This window comes from Carlito syrichta, unplaced genomic scaffold, assembly GCF_000164805.1.
Source record: "Carlito syrichta isolate Samal-C Ts95f unplaced genomic scaffold, Tarsius_syrichta-2.0.1 Scaffold315781, whole genome shotgun sequence".
Taxonomy (NCBI): Eukaryota; Metazoa; Chordata; class Mammalia; order Primates; family Tarsiidae; genus Carlito; species Carlito syrichta.
This window is the reverse complement of record NW_007259877.1, coordinates 104,341-124,413: the sequence shown is the minus strand read 5'-3', so window position 1 is coordinate 124,413 and position 20,073 is coordinate 104,341. Positions and strand designations below refer to the sequence as shown.

At 35.4% G+C, this 20,073-nt stretch overlaps 1 protein-coding gene across 4 annotated transcripts in view; it reads right to left on the bottom strand.

Moving 5' to 3' along the window:
- Positions 1 to 20,073, bottom strand: part of DYRK1A (dual specificity tyrosine phosphorylation regulated kinase 1A) — a 159,545-nt gene that overhangs the window by 87,014 nt on the left and 52,458 nt on the right. For 2 of the 4 annotated variants that reach the window (XR_505339.1, XM_008073234.2), the window contains exons 2-5: positions 13,948 to 14,144; positions 8,356 to 8,475; positions 6,262 to 6,450; positions 2,793 to 2,940 (exon numbers count right to left, since the gene is read on the bottom strand). Coding sequence is in view for 3 of the 4 variants with exons in the window: in XM_008073234.2 (XP_008071425.1) it covers positions 2,793 to 2,940; positions 6,262 to 6,450; positions 8,356 to 8,475; positions 13,948 to 14,144 (654 nt within the window). In the remaining variant the exon portion in view is untranslated. Of the gene's footprint in view, positions 1 to 2,792; positions 2,941 to 6,261; positions 6,451 to 8,355; positions 8,476 to 13,947; positions 14,149 to 20,073 lie in introns of those variants that run through there. The other 2 variants (XM_008073235.2, XM_021706556.1) reach the window with 2 other exon arrangements.

Below are 20,073 nucleotides of genomic sequence, written 5' to 3'. Positions count from 1 at the left end.
ATACTTACTAAATTGTTTCAAAGATTGTGCTTTAAGAATTAACTGACTTCATATCAGATGAGGTTATTCCATATAGTAAAGTGCTGCCCTTCACTATAAACATTCTTGCACATGCTAAACTAGCACTTGTAACTCAACTGAGGAATAACATAAAACCGCCATTTGTCAAGTTTACCTTCATTTTGGTCTTTTAGTATCCCCAAACCAAAGGTTTTTCTACAGATCTATCTGGAATAATGTACAGTATTCAATGTTTGATTACTAAGAACTGTGGATACATAGTGTTTTCCTGGGAGTAGTACTGGTCTGCCTGCCTTGAAGCATTGCACATCAATACTATTTCTAGATCTTTCAGGATACAAGTGATCTTAACTGTTAGAATAAGTAATACAATAAAAATAACTTCATGGCTATGAAAAAATCTATAGTGCTACTTGACACAGCAAATAATCAAAAGGATCCTTAAAGGTTATGTAAGATGTATAATATCTGCTCGTAATCACTTCAGTTGATAGGTTTAAAATTAAAAACATGGCTCCATTAGACCTCATAGACATGGTCCATGCGTGGGTTATAATATCCTGGTTAAGTAGTTGCCATAAAAGGAATGCAAAAACACTGATGTCAGAATTCCAATGTAGAAGCTCTTTAAGAAACTCTCTGATTAGAATGTTCTTCTAATGACAGATCAATACATTCAGTTTCACTTGACCTCACGATTCATTTACTTAGTATCTACAATGTGGAGAGCACTAAAGATACTGCCAAAGAAAGCTCAAACAGAAGCATATTGGTTCAGTCTTTAAATTCAATTTGGGGGAGAATGTAGAGTTGGCAAGACTGTTGTAGAACTAAACTGAATTTTCTTTTAATAAGACAACGCAGGTACCAAAGAATCAAGAAATGTGGCATATGATTTTTTAAAAAAAGATTTCTTTCCCAAAGTTCAAAAGTTTAAGACAATAAAATAAATTCCATGAATAGAATAAATTCTATTCATCAATCACTTTAAAATTAAAATATATTATTTACATCATAAAAAGTAATATAACTTTCAGACACCCTACATTTAAGGTATCAAGTCAACTGACATGGCCTTTTTAATCTAAAGTTCTTCTTTTTAAAAACCTTACAAAACAAGAATCTCAGTTCCCTGAGACACTATATTTACCATCTTCTTTACCACTTTCTTAGTTAAGAACTTGATAAATAATTAAATTCACTTTATTTAAAACAAAACGATAAGCATTATTACATAAAACTGAATAGCTAACATTTTTTGAGTACTTGCTATAAGCCAGTCATGTTTTCTTTCAGTAAGGCAAAATTAAAATGTTACAGTAATGCTATCAACATTTTCTCTGCTAACAAAGCAAACATTCAAAATACAACACCTAAGAGTGAGGAGAAAGAAGTGAGGAGGCAAGCCCAAAGACCCCTTTTTAAGTCAAACTTCCTTAGAATGTCTCTGCTATGCTTCTAAAACCCTTGAATGAAAATAGGCTCACTTTATGTAAGTTATAATTCACAGAGAACAGTAAAGTTTCAGTGAATGTGATGTGAAAAAGTTTTAAGATACAAACATTATTATGGATTATATCAGTTATCTAAACTATGGAATAAACATTAATAGAACAAACTCATTTTTATTGTAAAAATAGGGAACGAGGGAGTATTTCATAAATGAAATTTAATCTGAATAATCTTAAGTTTACGACTTTTAAACATCCATTATTTGTTTCTACCATTTTGAGAGGACAAAAGAACTCTAATGCACTCTCGTATTTTCTTAAAAGGACTTTGGTAAATATAATTTAACCTTACGTTGACCAGAAAGGCCAGTGCTTCTTAACATGAGTTACTATATACCAGTGCCTACAGGAATTTCTATAATTTATTAATCCTAAAGTCTATATCTTAAAACTGATATATGAATACTTGGCAGCAAATTTTTTCTTGACTGTACCTAAAGTAATGGGGTCTTACAATCACTGACATCTTAGATTTCATTATAGTATGAAAAAAAGTATAATTAGAAGATGTTTTGTTTACATATCAATTGGCCCTAGACTTCAATATATTCATATTATTCTGTCTCCTGCTTCTGTTTTAAAAGGCAGACTATGTGACAACAAAACAAATACAGGCTTTGGAGTTAGCCGAGGTAGCTTCAGAACCTAGCTCCAGAGCCTGTGACCTTGGGTACGTTATTCCTTGTACCAACCATCTATAATTTAAGGATGTTCCTTGTAAGACTGCTGTGATTATTACAGATGATGGAAGGAAAGCAAAGAATATGGTAGGAATTCAATAATTAGTGGCTATTATCTCTTTTATTTGTAGTAAGTCTAAGGAGCATCTAATGCTGCAAAACTGACAAATAGACTGGGGAGGAGCCTGAGATTAGTGATTCAGACAAAATGGTTCTACTAGTTTACATTTAGTTTCTGAGCTAAAATAGAAATGGTTAAAGTTACTGGAAAGATGATTCCCTGGATAAGCGTGCATCATTAAAGCCAACAAATGGCACTCGTAATTGCAAGGAAAAAAAACCAAACACAATTCTCTCATTTGTGTTTACATTTTATACCACCTGGAAGGCACATTCTCCAAGATTTAGAATATTATTATCAGATCAAATAACATATATAAACCTATGCTGTCCAACAGAAATAAACATTTTTAATTCACTATCTTAAAATAAAATTAACATATACCAATACAAAAATAACCACTAACTCAAATTTCTGGTCTAGGCTGGGGTGCATAGCATTGTTTGCCTATTTGTTTACCTATGTAGTATTTCATTTCAGTGTCATGTTTGTTCATGAGCTCAAGAAGTCGCACTTCTATCTGGGCTTGATTCAGAAAAGCCTTCTTGTTCTTTATTATTTTAATTGCAACCCATTCTTGTTCCACACGATCATATGCCTTTACAACCTAAGAGAAAAAGAGATGAATAATTCTCTATTCCCTTAATGGCAACATTTCACAACAGTTTACCTAACTGTACATTTACCTGATTCTCATTTTTTCTGACCTTCATAAGTAGAAGAGATGCTATCTGTTTCTATTTAATATATCATCCATTTATTGCACAGTAATTTTAAGCCAATCTTTTAAACTGAATGTCATTTTGTATCTTTTACAATATTTTCAAATAACCACAAAATAGGTAACTTTATGGTTTCCGACAAGTTCTTTTATTGTCACTAAATAACACTCTAAAATAATTCATGTAACTATCCTTTTAATGAGAGAAAAGCCTGGCTTAAATCTCAAGAATATGGGTGAAATCGTTATAAGTTTTAACTAGATTTTCATACATAAAATCATAGGTATATAAAAGAAAAACTAGTTTACACCAACACTGAAAAAAAATCAAATACAAATTACCAGTAAACTTCCACAATGTAAGTTAGATGCCATAATTAGGGGATTATGATAGTTTTAAAATGCAAATCATCACTAAGGAAAACAGAGTGTTCATGAGTGCACATTAGTGTGCATACCTCTCATTTTAAGTTTTACTTATTTAAAATGAATTTCATAATTATAAGAGATTCACATGAAAATTAAGAAATAAATACATTAAGTAAACAAAACTATATCCACTTCTTATTGACCAGTGACAACCATTATAACTAGTCAAATAAAATTTATATTTTCAGCATTATATAGTTTTTGAATATGTAATTGTTTTATAAACATTTCCTAGCATATTCAAAAAGTCTGGAGATGGGGAAACTCCAATTGATTCCAATATGTAGGATGAAAACTCTTAGATGCGAGGAAGAGGATGGAATATATGTTCCAAGATCTACATCAGTCAAGGCTAAATGTATTGTGAATGACAGATTATAAACAGTTCAACTGAAATCAAACTTGGAATGAAAAATACACTATTTCTGGTTTCACCCAACTCTAAAAGATACTATCTGTTGTCTTTTACATCAAAGGCTACCCACGTAAACATGTGACCAAGTGTTTTGATATTCTTCTGTTTCACTGAATATACTGACTGCACTAAGAGTTGCAGTTCAGTGTCCAAATCCAGATGGTCTCGAGTACAAAGGCCACTCACAGGGGCCCAAGTATTTACTGACTTGGCAAATAGTTAACTAGCTAAATGCTAAAGCAACGGTTTTGGACCTGAATTACAAATTCAATAGAGAGTTTTTAAAATATCAGTGCCCAGAATTTAAGTGGTTTGGAGCCTAGCCATTAGTCCCTTTATTTTTTTAAGCTCTCTAGGTAATTTCAATGTGCAATCAGGAATGATAACTATTGACTAAAGAAATGGAAAGGTCCCTTATCTAACAAGGACCTGGCAGAGAATTTAGAAAAAGTTTGACCAAGTCAGTACAGAAGACATTCAGGTTAGTGATATGTCCTAAACCTGAAATTGGACACAATGTACAATACTTCAGCCCAAGAGGGGAAGTATCAGTCTGGCCTGGTAAAAAGGAGTTCAATGTCAAATAGGCCGATATCTTCACAGGTTTACTATGCTCACCTGCTTTGCAGAATTAGAGTATGAGAAAATTAAGGTGAAGGAGACAGGGAAAACAAACTTGGGGCAACTAAGCTTAGGGAGCAGGCTGTATGACCACAGTTTTCATGGTGGATGTCATAAAAGTTAGAAAAGTGTCCTGTCAAGAGAAACTGCCTATATGTTGGAGCAATTTTCAAGATGTAGACAGCAATCCCTAGATCTAGGGTAGTCATAGCCTTGGTTATAAGAGGTAGGCCTCAGAAATACCTTTCCTCAAGGGGCTGACAGAGAAGCAGAAGTTGCTTCTCACAACACAGGAATATATTCATAAAGACAGATTCCCAAAACACTGAGAAACCACTGACTCAGAAGAAAAAGAGGTTATAATTCAATTTTTAAAGTCCCTGGGTTATGTACAAGTACCAAAATTCCTTCAAATTATGGGAAGGAGTAGACATATTACACATGTGACATCAGGGCCTGAGGGGACCACACAGGAGTTAAAAGTCTTTTAGCATACTTATTCAGTAATCTTTTTGTCCTAAGCATGACAAATTTTTCCTCACAGGCTGAAAGGGGGCATATATATCTCTTTCTCTCAGGGCAAGAACAGAGAAGTAGGCACATGCAGGCTGCAGGTGCCATGGTGAAAAGAGAGGGGAAGGGGAGAAGGAGAGAGGGAGGAGAAGGAGAGAGGGAAGAGGAAGAGGGAAAGGAGGGGGAAAAAAAATAAAGAATAGAAAAGAAAAAGAACAACAAACAAGGCAATTCAGAAAATGTCATTTTGACCCTCATTCTGTCCTCATAACTGAAAAGTCAAAAGAAGTATTTAGATTGCAGGTTAATAACTAACTCCACAAGAGTTGCAAGTCAGAGGAGACTGGGTTAACAGTAAATCATACCTTAAACAAAAAAAAGCACCTTATGACTTGATGAGATAGTAGAATTTACCAAGTTGGAACTGTTGGAGGAACCACACCAGAGAAAGGGCTTTTAAAATTACAAGGGAGGAGGACTGAAAGCTCTTGGTCTGGGTGAGTCTGACACAAGAGACTAATGTTTTTTGGGGTTTGTGCTTTGTAATGAGGCTATGTGAACAGGTAAAAGGAGGGGAGAGTTGTGATTAGGGAAAAGAGGCTAAGAATGAAGAGAATAAGTCAGGTCCACTGGAGTCTCTTCTGATAAAGACCAGGAGTTGCCTGAATGATCCTTTCCATGAGAATTACTCCAATCACAGTATTAGCAATGCCTGTCCTGTAATGACTGGAAGAAGAAATCCTAAAAACATCCTAACCACTTAAGAGACCTGATATAGTTTGAACATAAGGTGGGAGAAGAACCCAAGGCACAGCCCCAGTCTTTCCAAGCTCCATAAGAGTGAGAGGGCACCTATGCCACCTAAAAATGATAATTCTTTTATTTCTGATGAGTTATATCAGACAGAAAGGTAAATGTCTCTAGCTTACATAATGAAGAATCAAACAATAAAAGCTTTTTTTAAAGCTACTTATTAGTGATTAAAATTAATCACTTAATCATTATTAAAATAAGTATTTGGTAGCCATAAAAAAAGTTTTTTTTTAAAAAAAAGTCTAATGGTGTTTGTATAGCTGATGCAGTTTCATTATCTTTATAGAACTAGTAATCCAAATATTTACATATCCATTATTTAGATTTACAAATATTAAAAGTATACTAGTGAGGAAAGAATGTGGTAACATGATCCACTAAGAATGAATGAAATTCAGCATTTTCCATTAAATTACCTGTCCAAAAGAGCCTTTTCCTATCAAGGAGTCAATTTCGTAACGATCCATCCACTTTTCTCCGTTTTTTACAATATAATCATAGTTATCATCATCATAACCATCATTGTAAACCTTCCGCTCCTTCTTATGACTAGAATCGTCTCCCTGGCCCTGCTGATGTCTTCGCTTCTTTTTTGCATAGTAAACCTGAAATGAGAATATATATTGTTAACTGTATAATTTAAATTATGAGGAGGAGGGCAAGAGTATATTGAAAATAATCCATTAGTAGAAAATTGACAAATTTCTTAAAAAAAGAAATGAATTTTCTATAGTTGATGTCTGAGTTAGAAAACAACATTGACATAAACAACAACAAAACTTTTGCAGTGAAATTCATTTTATAGTTATACTGTTTATACATTTTATAAATAAGAGATGTTAAGTGACTTGTCCTAAGTATCCCATTCAAAAAGAGTAAAAGGGCCTGATTTACATTTATTTGTCAAATTACAGCATAATTTATATATAGTGAGGTGGCACAGATCTTAACAGTACAGAAAGAGGAATTTTTGGCAAATGTGTACACTGATATAATCAACAAATGCCTAATAAAATAAACATTTTCATCATCCACAAGTTCAAGTTCCCTTGTGCCCCTTATAGTCAATCCCAACTTTATATTTGATCTTATGCCAAAATATTTTAAAAATAAGTTTAAATGAAGATGAACTGATGTTTTACTAGAATAAAAAGGCTCTGTGAGACATGCCCAGTTTTTAAGCCTAAAAAACACAACAAGTAATGAAAAACATCCATGCCCAATCCACCCCCATCCCCATCCAAAGCCATAAGCCTTGTGGTTAATCACAGACTGAGTTATTTTTCTTATAACATAGTTTCAAAGACTAGTTTTTTTTAAAAAATTGGGCTGGGCCCAGTGGCTCAAGCCTAAAGTCCCAGTACTTTGGGAGGCTGAGGTAAGGGGATTGCCTGAGTCCACAGGATCGAGAATAGCCTGGGCAACTTGGCAAGACCTCATCTCTACAATAAAAATCAAAAAATTAGCCGGGCATGGGAGCACTAGCCTGTAGTTTCGGCTACTTTGAAGGCTGAGGCAGAAAGATCGCCTGAGCCCAGTAGGTTGATGCTGGGGCGGCCGGGAGCATGCCACTGCACTCTAACCTGGGTGACGCAGTGAGAAACCAACTCAAAGCCTGGGCAACTTGGTAAGAAATCATCTCCACAATAAATAAAAAATAATAAGCTAGGCATGGTAGTGCCTGTACTTTCAGCTACTTGGAAGGCTGAGGTGGAAGGAACACCTGAGCCCAGCAGGTGGAGGCTGCGGTGGCCCTGAGCATGCCACTGCACTCCAGCTTGGGCAATGGAGTGAGACTCTATCTCAAAAGGGGGAAAAAAAAATAGGTGAACTAGGCAAAAGCTCGAATAACTTTGAGGAAATTATAAATTACACTGCATAGAATCATATCAGAAAAAGTCTAGTTTGCAAAAATGGCAAGACATTTACAGACAAGTAATTCAAAGTGCTATGTATGTTTTTAAATCTTATTTGTTTCCACCAAGAAAGCTTTCAGATATCATACCATGAAAAGATATAGATAAAATAACACACATAAAAAGTTAAAGGACAATAAAATCACAGAAATATAGATAGATCAAATAAACCAGCCCAAACGCCTGTACCTGGGTATTAAATATATCTCAGGGCTTCCTGACATCCACAACAAAAGTAGAAATAGATAAAAATTTAAGCAACATTCTAACCATTACATACTTTAATAGTCAAGCTCTTTTTCTTATTTTGGATAAGAGTTATTATAAGAAATGATAATTCAGCATATTTATACAACTTTGAAGTTAAAAAGTTATCCATAATTACCCTTATATTTTATAGTCCTTGTTAACGTATCTTCTTTTATATAGTTGTAATTATATTGTCTAAATCACTAACATCAGTCTTCATAATAATCAATATGAAAAGCATCAGAAATTTTAAAAAGTTTAAGATGCTTAAATAGGTCACAAAATAACTTTTTTCTCCTGATGTATTGCAACATAGATGCTATTAGAACAAATCAGTAGTCTTACCTCATTAATATGCTTGTATGTTTTGATCAAGTCAACAGAAAGTTTCCTCAGGGGAGCAGTTGCTGGGTCACGGAAGGTTTGGGGCATCCGCCTCTGTAACATGACAATATCAGGCATCACCTTAAATAGACAGAAAAGACTAGCACTTTAACTATACTGCACTGATATAAATTCCCTCTTCTGTAACCTGCATATATCTGTTTTTTAAAAAGACATCTCCATTAGAAGATTACACATTCTCAAAGTTATATCTTTCATATGGATTCCAATGAAGACCACCACTGGAACAAATAAATGAAGTTAGAAGATAATATACCCAGCTGCCTAAGGTTTTGATTCTGTTCATCCAAATTTAAATGGTGGAATTACACACATACCCCTCTCATCGAGGAGACATACATGATGCCCAAGAAGGCTTCCCTACCACACAATTAGCCCAAAGAAAAATTTCTTCTGAATTATTCCTAAAACCTAACCTGGTTCACAATAGGCAGACAAAGATAAACCCAGAAATTAGAGGCAACTTTTGGTGTCCCAAGATAGAATTTTAAGACCCAGCAGGCACCAGAAAGCAAACTGGTAGCAAAGACAATTCCCTCCAACTGCTGGGCCCCGAAGAAGTTCAGTTCCTAACACCACAAGGCCTTACCCACTGACATATATCGGCCCCCTAAGGAAGGCTAAAATCTGCACTCGTTTCTTCAACACAATGAAGTAAAACACTCTACCCCCAATGATACTCTCAACCTTGCCCTCACATTTCCCTTTCCCAATTCTAACCCATGACTCTTCTCACCAATAGGCCCTAAGGGGTTCAATTGGGAGCTTCCTGCTGGGCTATTTCCATTGCAGTAAAGACAGAACAAAGCAGGGGCACAAACCTCTTTTATACACATACCCACTGAGTGTTGCAATTAGTATGCCAAAAATCGTGGATTGCCATTCATGTCCCATTCTTCCACCAAGTGTCATGCCTCAGTAAAAAGGTTCTCAATGAGACTTCTTTCAATGAACAGATCCTTGAAACCAATTAATTACATCAAGGTACCTGCACTCATTACCACTAGCCTTGTGTTCCTGTCTAGTTTTTATAGGCCTTTAAGCTGGTAAAATATATTGAGCCAAAAGACCTTGATACAGCCCCTTTCACAGGATGCTTGGGTTCATTTGAGGGGCAGAGAAGTAGTAAACACATCACATGAAGAAATACAAATGTGTGGAGTTTTGGTATAATTGTTAACCTAATCTACACTACCAAAAAAAAGAGAGAAGGATTCAAATAGTGGACAGAACAGGAAATATCTTTGTGGTCTGAAAAGACGGAGTGATTACAGCATTTACTTTCTCCTAAACCAGTATTAACATTAGTTTTCTCTACAAGTATATTCAAACTCTAAAACATTATTGCCCAGATGGTAAATTAAGTTACTTAATTTAAATTATTTAAGTTAATAATATCTCTTCTCAAGATCCTTTTCTTAAAGTTTCAAATAAGGTTTAAGAGGAAAAAACCCCTCAGAGATTATAACTGTTTGTTTGGAAAGATCATCAGAATTAGTAAGACCTGAATTATTTAATTTTCCAAAAATATAGTTTTGTTTTTCTAAATATAAACAGTAGATAACGCTAAGTTCACAAAATATTTTATACTTATACTATTCCTTGGAGACTTCACTTAATGAATAGAAAATACTAGTAATAAACATGTCAATTCTTTTTTGTGAGTGGATGCTATAAGCAATGAAAGTAATAAAAGAGGTTTTCCTTAATGTGGTGGTGTTTTTTTTTAATTCAAGTCCTTGGCACTGTTTTCATGCAGGTGATTTATTCAGCAAGCTCCTTCTTGGACTGGGGGAGTACAGCCTAAAAGTGAGGTTTCACAAGATCTGAATCAGTGAAATGCTTCATTACTACTATAATGAAAGTTGATAGGAAGTATAACTATTGGTAGGGCCAAATGAATAACTTAAGTAATTAATAATAAAACAACAATAATAGCACAGGTATTGACTAAACACTATGCTTTTTGCAAGCATGGTTTTGCATGTCTCTCATGTAATCCTCCCAACAATCTCAATAGAATATGTTCTATTCCTAACACCATTTTACAAATGAAAAGCCTGAGTCTCCTTGTTAAATAAAGTGACCAAGGTCCCAGAACCAGTAAAGAACACAGTTAAAATGAGAGTGGAGGCAGTCCATGCCTTACCCTGTGTTCTTAACCATGACACCATGTTCTTAACCAGAGGCTCCCTATCACTTTTAGGCCTCTAATTCTATTCTCTTAGTTGAGTCATTTTTAAGCAACTTGCTGGGTAAAATAATTGAAGTATGCATAAAATAAACATGTATTTATTAAAATTAGTTATATGAAAAACTGTGAACATCTTTAAGTTTTTAACTTGCCCATCTACAATTCCACAGGTATTGCGAACATCTGAAGAATCAGTGATTACATTCAACAGTGATGCTCACTCAAAAACACCAAAATCACAACCAAGAAAACAAATTTTAAATATATAGTACGCACGTGAAATTGAATATAAGTGTGACTCTGAGTTACGTGATCAAAGCTCTGCACGCCATATAAGTGTGTGCTCTGTGCTCAGCACTTCACAAAATACTGCTAACCTTTTCCACAACTAGCCAGCTCGTTTAGCTAAGGTAGCTATTCTTAGTACCTTACTTTTCTTATCTACTTATGGCAACAGAAGTTACTATTTCAGGGGCATCTGTATATATAAAACAGATGCATCTGTCCACAAAAAAATGGCCTCAGACTAGACTGTATTTCAATGCTTCAAACAGTACCTTGTACAGTGATGCTCAAAATACATGGAAAGAACAAAATAATTTTTACAAAGAAAACATTTTTTTGCTTTCAATGTGATTTCATGTTAACCAAATTTTCTGTTTTGTAACACTGTGCTGCCATAAGTACATATATGGAATTGGAAAAACTTTTCTAAATACCTAGTTTCATATCTATACTAAGACTTGAGGCCAACCCCAAGCATCTGACCTCTCTCTCTAAGAACACTCTCAGGTCCTGCTTCTTACAGTCACAGTGTCCAGAGAATATTCAGTACTACAGCACGCTCCCTTCCTCCCTTCTACAGCTGAAAGTAAATCCATGGTGTTCAGAGGACCCAGGAGCTCATCAAAATGCAGGAATTACCTGTTTTGCAGAGGGGGAGTAGCCCACAGAAAGGAAGTTAATGAGATGTCATTTCGCTGCCTTAGCTCTCTGGCTCTGGTAATTAGAAATAGCTTGCCCTCAATGCCCATATTTCTTGTCCTTTTTCTTCACCCAAATCACACATCTCCTGCTTGGATCAGTTATAGGAGCTAAAACAACAATTATGTGGTTTTCCTGAAGAGTATATAGTGTAAGCGCTAGGACTTTATTCAAAAATTGTTTCTAGTATATGTACCTATATTTTCATATATAATGAATTAGAAACACTATATTCTGCCTTCTCTCTTGCTAATTTCTGGATATTAATATATCCAGAGCATCTGTAGAGTTTGAGAACTATGAAAGGTGCTGTGAAAACTAGAATAGTCCACAGAGACTCAGCATTCCAAACTTACTATATTTCTATTTCCTAAGTTTATCTTTTGAGCAAAGTTGTTTATAAACTTGTACCAGACACCCTCTTAAAAAAAGATGAACTACCAGAAATAAAATGTTAAAGTTAGTTAATTCCAATGTGCTTGTACAAGAAATCTTACTTAAGACATCGGATAGGATGGTTAATAAGAAACAATAAATAGTGAAATTAGAAGTTTGTTGCTAGAAGGTTCTTTTGGGGGGGGTCTAATCCAAGGTCCCAATTTTACATTCAAGGAATAAATATAAAAATATTAAGGGACTAAGTGACCTGACTCAAGTCCAGTAAAAAGATAATGAACCAGACTTTGAGCCCATGCCCTATGACTTGTAGACCATGGCAAATCAACATACAGTTGACACTTCAGTTATAAAAAACACATCTTCTGATATAATTGCCTTATCAGGTTCAAAAATTATTGAAAAGATTTTGGCAGAAATATTTGGCTAAGCCCTATCATTTAAGAGATGTCTTTATATCATCTAAATCTTTTTAAATGCTTTCTAGCTTAAAAGAGAATAAATGAAATACCTTATTTTAAATGATCCGAAGACAAACAAGATGTTAGTTGCGTATAAAAATAAGTACTTTGCTAACTCAATTACCTACTTAAAAAAAAATCACCATACAAATAACTTTAAAGCACTGGAATTTTTTCCAGCCCTCCATAGATACCAGAGCTTAGTTGTGAAAGAGGAAAGAGGCTGGACCCTACAGTCTACTGCTTTACACACTTGGAGAAATCACAAATGGGAGCTCAGTCCCTTCAGCTGTAAAACAGATTAAAAATAGCATCCTGTCTGATAGGCTGCTTTTGAACAAGTGGGAAAATTACTCAACATATCTGGTTTCTTCAAAGTGCAAAGGGATCGCTGTGCTATGATTATTTATTGGATATTCAGAGAGTTTTTCTTCTGGTACACAATTAAATACTTTTCAAACTTGGACATTCTCATCAACTACTCCAATTCTCAAACACAGAACTAAATGTCTCAAATTACTGCATAAAAGAAATTCTTAAGTTCTGCTACAGTTTGTCTTACTAACTGTAAATATTATATTAACTTTATACACAAATGTAATGTCAGCTTAATTACTAGCAAAATCCTATGATAATACCTATAAAGACACCCCCTAATAATGATAATACTTAATGGCAGCCAATTGTTCATTAAAACCACATATCGTTGAATGACAGAAAACACAATTCCTTCCAATAATTCAGGAAAAGAAATACTTTTTTGTTTCCCAACTTTTTAACCTCACTTGATAATATTAAAAGACCTAAACCAAACAGTGGCAAACTAAATTCCTAAGTCAATGGAAGAGTAGTCATTTTCAGTGACTGTCACACATCCAATATCAGTGGGGAAAGAAACTACCCCATAACTATACCTAATAAGAAAATTTTCCCCATACCAAAATCAATGTAGTGGGAGTAGTTAATTCTACTTACACCATCTACTTTATAGAAAACTGAATACCTAGTCTGAATATTAGAATGAACAGTAAGATTAATCGGCATACATTCCTTTTTATTTTTAAGGAGTTTTATTTTTACACATGTGTAATAGTTTATAACAGCGTAAAATTGGCTCTGTGAGCTTACTATAATGGAATCTGACTTGTTTTCCTGTAACTCTCTTTTTTAACTTAACTACATTTCCATAAAAATGAGCTTTCTCTTTAAGTTCCCTAAACTAATATTTTTTAGAATTAACTTTCTCCCTCTCTATTCCAGAATAAGAGACTAAGGTTATGTTTATGAGTAAAAATAAATAAATAAAAATAAAAGGTAAAAAGAAAAATACTAATAAACTTGCTAATACAAACTTTTTAACATCATATTTTGGCAATCCATAATCCCATGTAGTATGTAAAACTGGAAGTCATTAAAGCATTTTGCCCATTTAATATTCAACATTTTTAAGGCATAAACTACCATTCCAACAGTCATTTCTGAACTCCATGAACTTACCTGGTTAGTTAGAGGTTGCTGAATCTGGTCAGAATACGATAAGGCAGAAACCTGTTGGTCACTTATGTTTGGCTGGCGACGGTCACTGTATTGATGTGAATGGGGCATCTGTCCAGCCATCTGAAGGCCAGCAGCATGGAATGAAAATGACGGTGCAAGCCGAACAGATGAAGGTTTGCATGCTGAAGTCTCTCCTCCTATAAGAAGATAAGTGAGGTTTAAAGGAAGTTTCCATATCCTAATGTTTGTTTCATTTGACATACCTGACAGATCTTTAAATAAGGACTTTAGGATGTTCAATAATATTAAAAACCTTTACAACTACAAACAGGTGTCACTCAATACAACAGTTACGTTAAATGGTATAAAATACACATAGTGATTAAAATGAATATAAATCTGTATTGAGAAAATCTTTTTGTGATGCAATAGTAATAACCTCTAATGCTATTTTTGCATATAAAATTTTCATCAACTGAGAACCATATTATAAGTTATAGAAGTAATAGCTGAATTCTTAAGAGGGGTTTCTCCAATGGATCAACTCTCACAAACCAACTCAAAGGAACCCTGCCACGATGCTGGCTTTGCACCTGCCAGGTACAGGGCAAACAACATCCCCAGCATCCCCCAAACCAAATGAAAGATCTATCATGATGGTACTCTCCAATGACACAGGTCAATCAAAGTTGAGCATAAAAACAGGAAGACAAATCCACAACACAGAACTATCAAGCCAAGATTGCTGGATTCTTCTGGACTCTTCCAACAGAGTCCTAAGAGAATCTTGACTTGGCGAGCTCACCACAAAGAAGGAACAGTCAATAATGATCCTATAGGTAGGCTACACCATCATCATAATATCCATGGTATAAATGGAAAACTAACGTTTTGGCCCATAAAAGTATTGGTATCTGACTAATAAAAGGTAATTCATTCTTTAAGAAAAAGAAAAAAGATCTTTCTTATATTCAGCCAAATTTTTAATCACAGACTAAAGTCAAAAATTAGCATAAAACCATGATTAACAAACTCTAGACTCAATATTTGTCCTTGTCTTCCTGAATAAACCATACAGCAGACCATACTGCTCAGCACCAAAATACTTTTTCTGAAGTGTGCTATTTTCAAGACACACAATAGTGGTGGTCCAATAATGAAGAGCACAAACTTAGCCAGGATGCTGGGGTTTGAAATCTCAGCTCCATCACACTCACCAGTTGTAATGGCCTTGCACACCAAATTTCCTGATATTGGTTATTTCCTACCTGAAAAGGTTCTTACAGAAGGGTAAGTGCTTTAATACATGTGAAGTATTTAGAATACTTCTGGCAACTAACAAGTGACCCAATATTATCTACAAGTGATGCATAGTACATGCACAGAAAAGGCTGATGGGGCCAGTCCTTGTTGTTGTGATATACACAGTGTCTATCTGAATGTTGTACAGACTCTGAAATTGAAGAGAACAAAGGTCAGTTCCTCCAAAACATAAGTTTTACTTCTTCTTTCTATCACAGGGAATGATACTATTTTTTAACTAGTCAACCAAAATCAAAACTCTGGGAGTTACCATTCTTTGCCCTCATGGCCCACTTGGTGCAAACAGCTGCCCCATCTAGCTCATTCCTCTCCTAAAGAACATTCAGCTACAGCCTCTTATTTTCATCTCCATTACCACATATCTCACTTAAAATTACAAAATGTATTTCTAATAGCTCTGTTTTTCTTCTATTTGCAACTCTTTATTTATCCAACAAAATGACTGCACATTTCAAGTCCCCCACCCCTACTTAAACCTGAATACTGCCTGCTCTAAGCATTGCTTTCAGAGTACAGTTTCTGTCTCTCCATTACAGTGTGATGTTCTTAACTACACATCCTACATGATTAATAAATATTTAAAAAATAAGAAAAGGCAATGTGCTTATGTAGATGGGATAACTTTTCCAAACATTTCATTACACACAGTGAAAAACATATTCATTCAATTCAATTATTTGGAGCAACTTTTGTTCACTTAAAAAAGAAAACTTTTAGGAATTTATCCTAAGGCAATAATCAATGATGTGCACAAAGATGTCAAGCATTATCCTGGCACTGTTTGTAACAGTAAAATATTGAAAATCTAAACTCAAATGGGAGAAGGACCTAATTTATTTATTTATTCATTCATTCATTCATTTATTGAGTTGGAGTCTCACTCTGTCACCCAGACTGGAGTGTAGGGCTGCTCCTGGCCACTGCAGCCTCAACCTGCTGGGTTCCAGCGATCCTTCTGCCTCAGCCTTCCAAGTAGCTGGAACTACAGGCACGCACTACCATGCCCGGCTAATTTTTTTGCTTTATTGTAGAGATGAAGTCCCGCCAAGTTGCCCAGGCGGGTCTCAAACCCACGGGCTCAGGCAATCCACCTAACTCGGCCTCCCAAAGTGCAGGATTACAGACTGAGTCACCGAGTCCGGCCGAGGACTTTAAATTAGTATGTAAAAAGCAAAAAACTGGAAAGGAATATAAACATAAATATAAATAATTGAGGTCCTTAAAATATGAAGAGCTCTTATTAACGATAAAAAGACAAAGGCTCTAAATGGCAAATTTCTTAACTACTCAGGGTCTTAGTTTCCCTATTTATGAAGCAAAGATATTACTATACTAACTCTATTCCTTATTAATGAAGTTTAAATGAGATACCATAAATAGACATGCAGAATGGAACCTGACAGACAACAAGCACTTTTTTAAAATGTTAGCTTCTGCTTCTATTATCAATATCATTATATACTGTTTGAAGTTATTTATTGCAATATTATAGAAAAGAGTGCAAAAATAGGACACTTACTACTATCCTGACCTCCAAAGTAGGATTTGCTTTTAGATAAATGTTTGTTCACTTCATGTTAAGTCTAATAAGCTGTACTATGTCCATTATCAATGCTTTACAATATCCTATTAAATGTGCAAATGATGATTTGTTAGCCATTCCACTTTTGACTGACACCTGATCATTTCCAGCTTGGGGCTATTATGAACACTGCCACTTGTGTGATTCTTGTTATACAACTTTTAGTATACAAACAGATGTTGGCCTGTTACTTTTCCCAATAAATCTATTTTTCTAAACATGGTTTATGAAAATTCTCATGCCGTACTTCTTCACTATCACTTGGAGTCAACAGTCTTTCTAACTTCAGCCATTATGGTAAGTGTATAGTGGTATTCCATTGGTTTTATTGCACACTTTCCTGGTGACTATGAGCATCTGTTCAGGCCTACTGGTCACCTGGACACCACTTCTGTGAAATGCACATTCAGGTTGCTTTTCCATTTCTCTATTAAATTGCATCTTTTTTTCCCCAAATTTCTAGGACCTCTTATTAATATTATTATTTTAACAAACTCTGAATATGAGTCCCTTATTGGTTACAGGTGGTTTGCCTTGTCACTCTCTTAATGGTATACACTTGTAAACAGAATTTCTTAATTTTATCATTTTGCTTTAAAAATAGTACTGTACTTTAAGATATGTTTCCTTATACTCAAGTCATGAAGAAATTCTGTTCTATTCTAAAAGTTGGATTTCACCTTTCATATCTAGATAAGCAATCCATTTGGATTTGATTTCTGTGTATGAGGTAGGAGTCAAGTTCATTTCCCCTCAAATGGACATCCAATGGATCCAGAACCAATTATTAAAAAGACAAATAGCCTTTCAGCCATCTTCCAGTAATTCGCTGAAATGACTAACACAAAGAGAAGAGGTATATATTCTCTAGGCCTTTTAGAAAACACAAGAAAAGGGGACACTTCTACACTGTTGGTGGGAGTGCAAACTAGTCCAACCTCTATGGGAAAGTGTGGCGATATCTAAAGGAACTAGAAATTGGCCTTCCATACGATCCAGCAATCCCCCTCCTGGAAATATACCTGGAGGAACACAAATCGTTCTACAGAAAAAGACACGTGCACACACATGTTTACTGCCGCACTATTCACAACAGCAAAAACATGGATGGAAACAACCCTACTGCTCATCAAAAGTAGACTGGATAAAAAAAGTGGTACATATACATGGTGGATATTACACATTTGTAAAGAAGGACAAAATCATGGACTTCTCAGCAAATTGGATGAAGTTGGAGGCAAGCATTCTTAGTACAGAAACCGAATACCCCATGTTCTCGCTCATAAGTGAGACCTGAACACAATAGCATAACTGAGGGGTTGGCAGTTGTGGGACACTGCTGGGGAGGAAGGAAAGGAAGGGAGCCCATAACACAAAGGGCACCTGATCCTAAACCAAAGGAAGTGAGAACCAGTTGGAGGCCCAAACTTCACCTCCACATACATTCTAGTCCTGACTTGTTCCCCACATCTGTATAACGAAATAAAGCTTTTTTTCTGAATGAAGAGGAGGAGGAGGAGGAGAGGGCGGGGGAAACAGGAAAGAAGAAATAAGGAAGAGGAAAGTACAGAAGGAACAAAGGCTTTTTAAAGAGAGAAAAAAACATGGAGTTGTTCCCCTGCCACATACAAGGGAATCTACAAGAAAGATAATAAAGTAGATATCAAGAGAATGGGTACTGTTCAAAAAGGAAAGCCCTACAAGTGCTACCAAAGCAAAACTCATTGCTGTAAACAAACAAGTTAAGGGCAAGATTCTTGCCAAGAGAATTAATGTGCATACTGAGCATATTAAACAACCTAAAAGCCAAGACAGCTTCCTGAAACATGTGAAGGGAAATGATCAGAAAAAGAAGAAAGCCAAAGAGAAAAGCACCTGGGCTCAACTGAAGCGCCAGACTGCTCAACCCAGAGAAGCACACTATGTGAGAATCAATGGAAAGCAGTCTGAGCTGCTGAACCTATTCCCATAAGTTCATGGCATAGTGTTTAAAAAAAAAAAAAGAAAAGAAAACCTCTGGACTGCAAATGTTTCTCTTTATTTAGAATTGTAGTGTCTCTTCTCCCAAAGGAATATTCAAACTAAGTTTTGTATCCCCTAAAAAAAAATTCTCTGGGAGGCTGAGGTGAGTGGATTGCCTGAGCCCGCGGGTTTAAGACCCGCCTGGGCAACTTGGCGAAACCTCATCTCTACAATAAATCAAAAATTAGCCAGGCATGGTAGCACACGCCTGTAGTTCCAGCTACTCGGAAGGCTGAGGCGGAAGGATCGCTGGAGCCCAGTAGGTCGAGGCTGCGGTGGCCAGGAGCAGCCACTGTACTCCAACCTGGGTGACAGAGTGAGACTCCAACTCAAAAAAAAAGAAAAGAAAAATTCTCCACAGTTATGTAATGCCATTTTTTTCATAAATCACATGCCCATATAATCTTGGATGTATTTTTGGATTCCCTATTCTGTTCTAGATGTCTTTGTCCAAGGACCAAACACTATCTAAATTATAATAGCTTTAGAAGTTTTAATATCCAACAGAGAATTTTTGTTCTTCTTCAGGAATATTTTGATTATTCTTAGCCCTTCGCATTTCTAGATCAGCCAACCAAAACAAACTCATGTTGGAATTTTGGTTTAAACAGTATTGTCTCTATAGAATAATGCTGTCCAATAAAATTTTCTGCAATGATGGATTTACCTATACTAGTAATGTAGCAAATAGCCACATGTAGCTCCTAAGCACTTAAGCAGTTTTATTTTTTCCTTCCAAATCATACTCTTTCCTTTGTCTTATTCCACTTGCTGGGATCTCCAGTACAGTGATGATTAGAAGGGGAGATACAGACACCAGTGTCTTATAGTCCCAATTTCAGAAAGAAAGCTGTCAACACTTCTGCAGTATTATGGTTGCTGCAGGTTTTTAATAGATATCATTATCAGATTAACAAAATTCCCTTCTATTGCTAGTTTTCTAAGACTCTTTCATCACAAATGGATGCTGTCTTTTAGTAAATGCTTTTTCTGAATCTACTGAAATGACATGACTTTTCTGATTTACTCCGTTAATGTAGTGAAAGACAATGACTGATTTTTGAAGTGTTAGACATACTTTGCATACCTGGAATGCAATTTGGTCATGATTATCTTTTTACGTAGATTCACTGGTGAAACCCCCTGGACCTGGAGTTTTAGTTGTCGGTAACTTTTTCAATTAAAGATCACATTTCTTT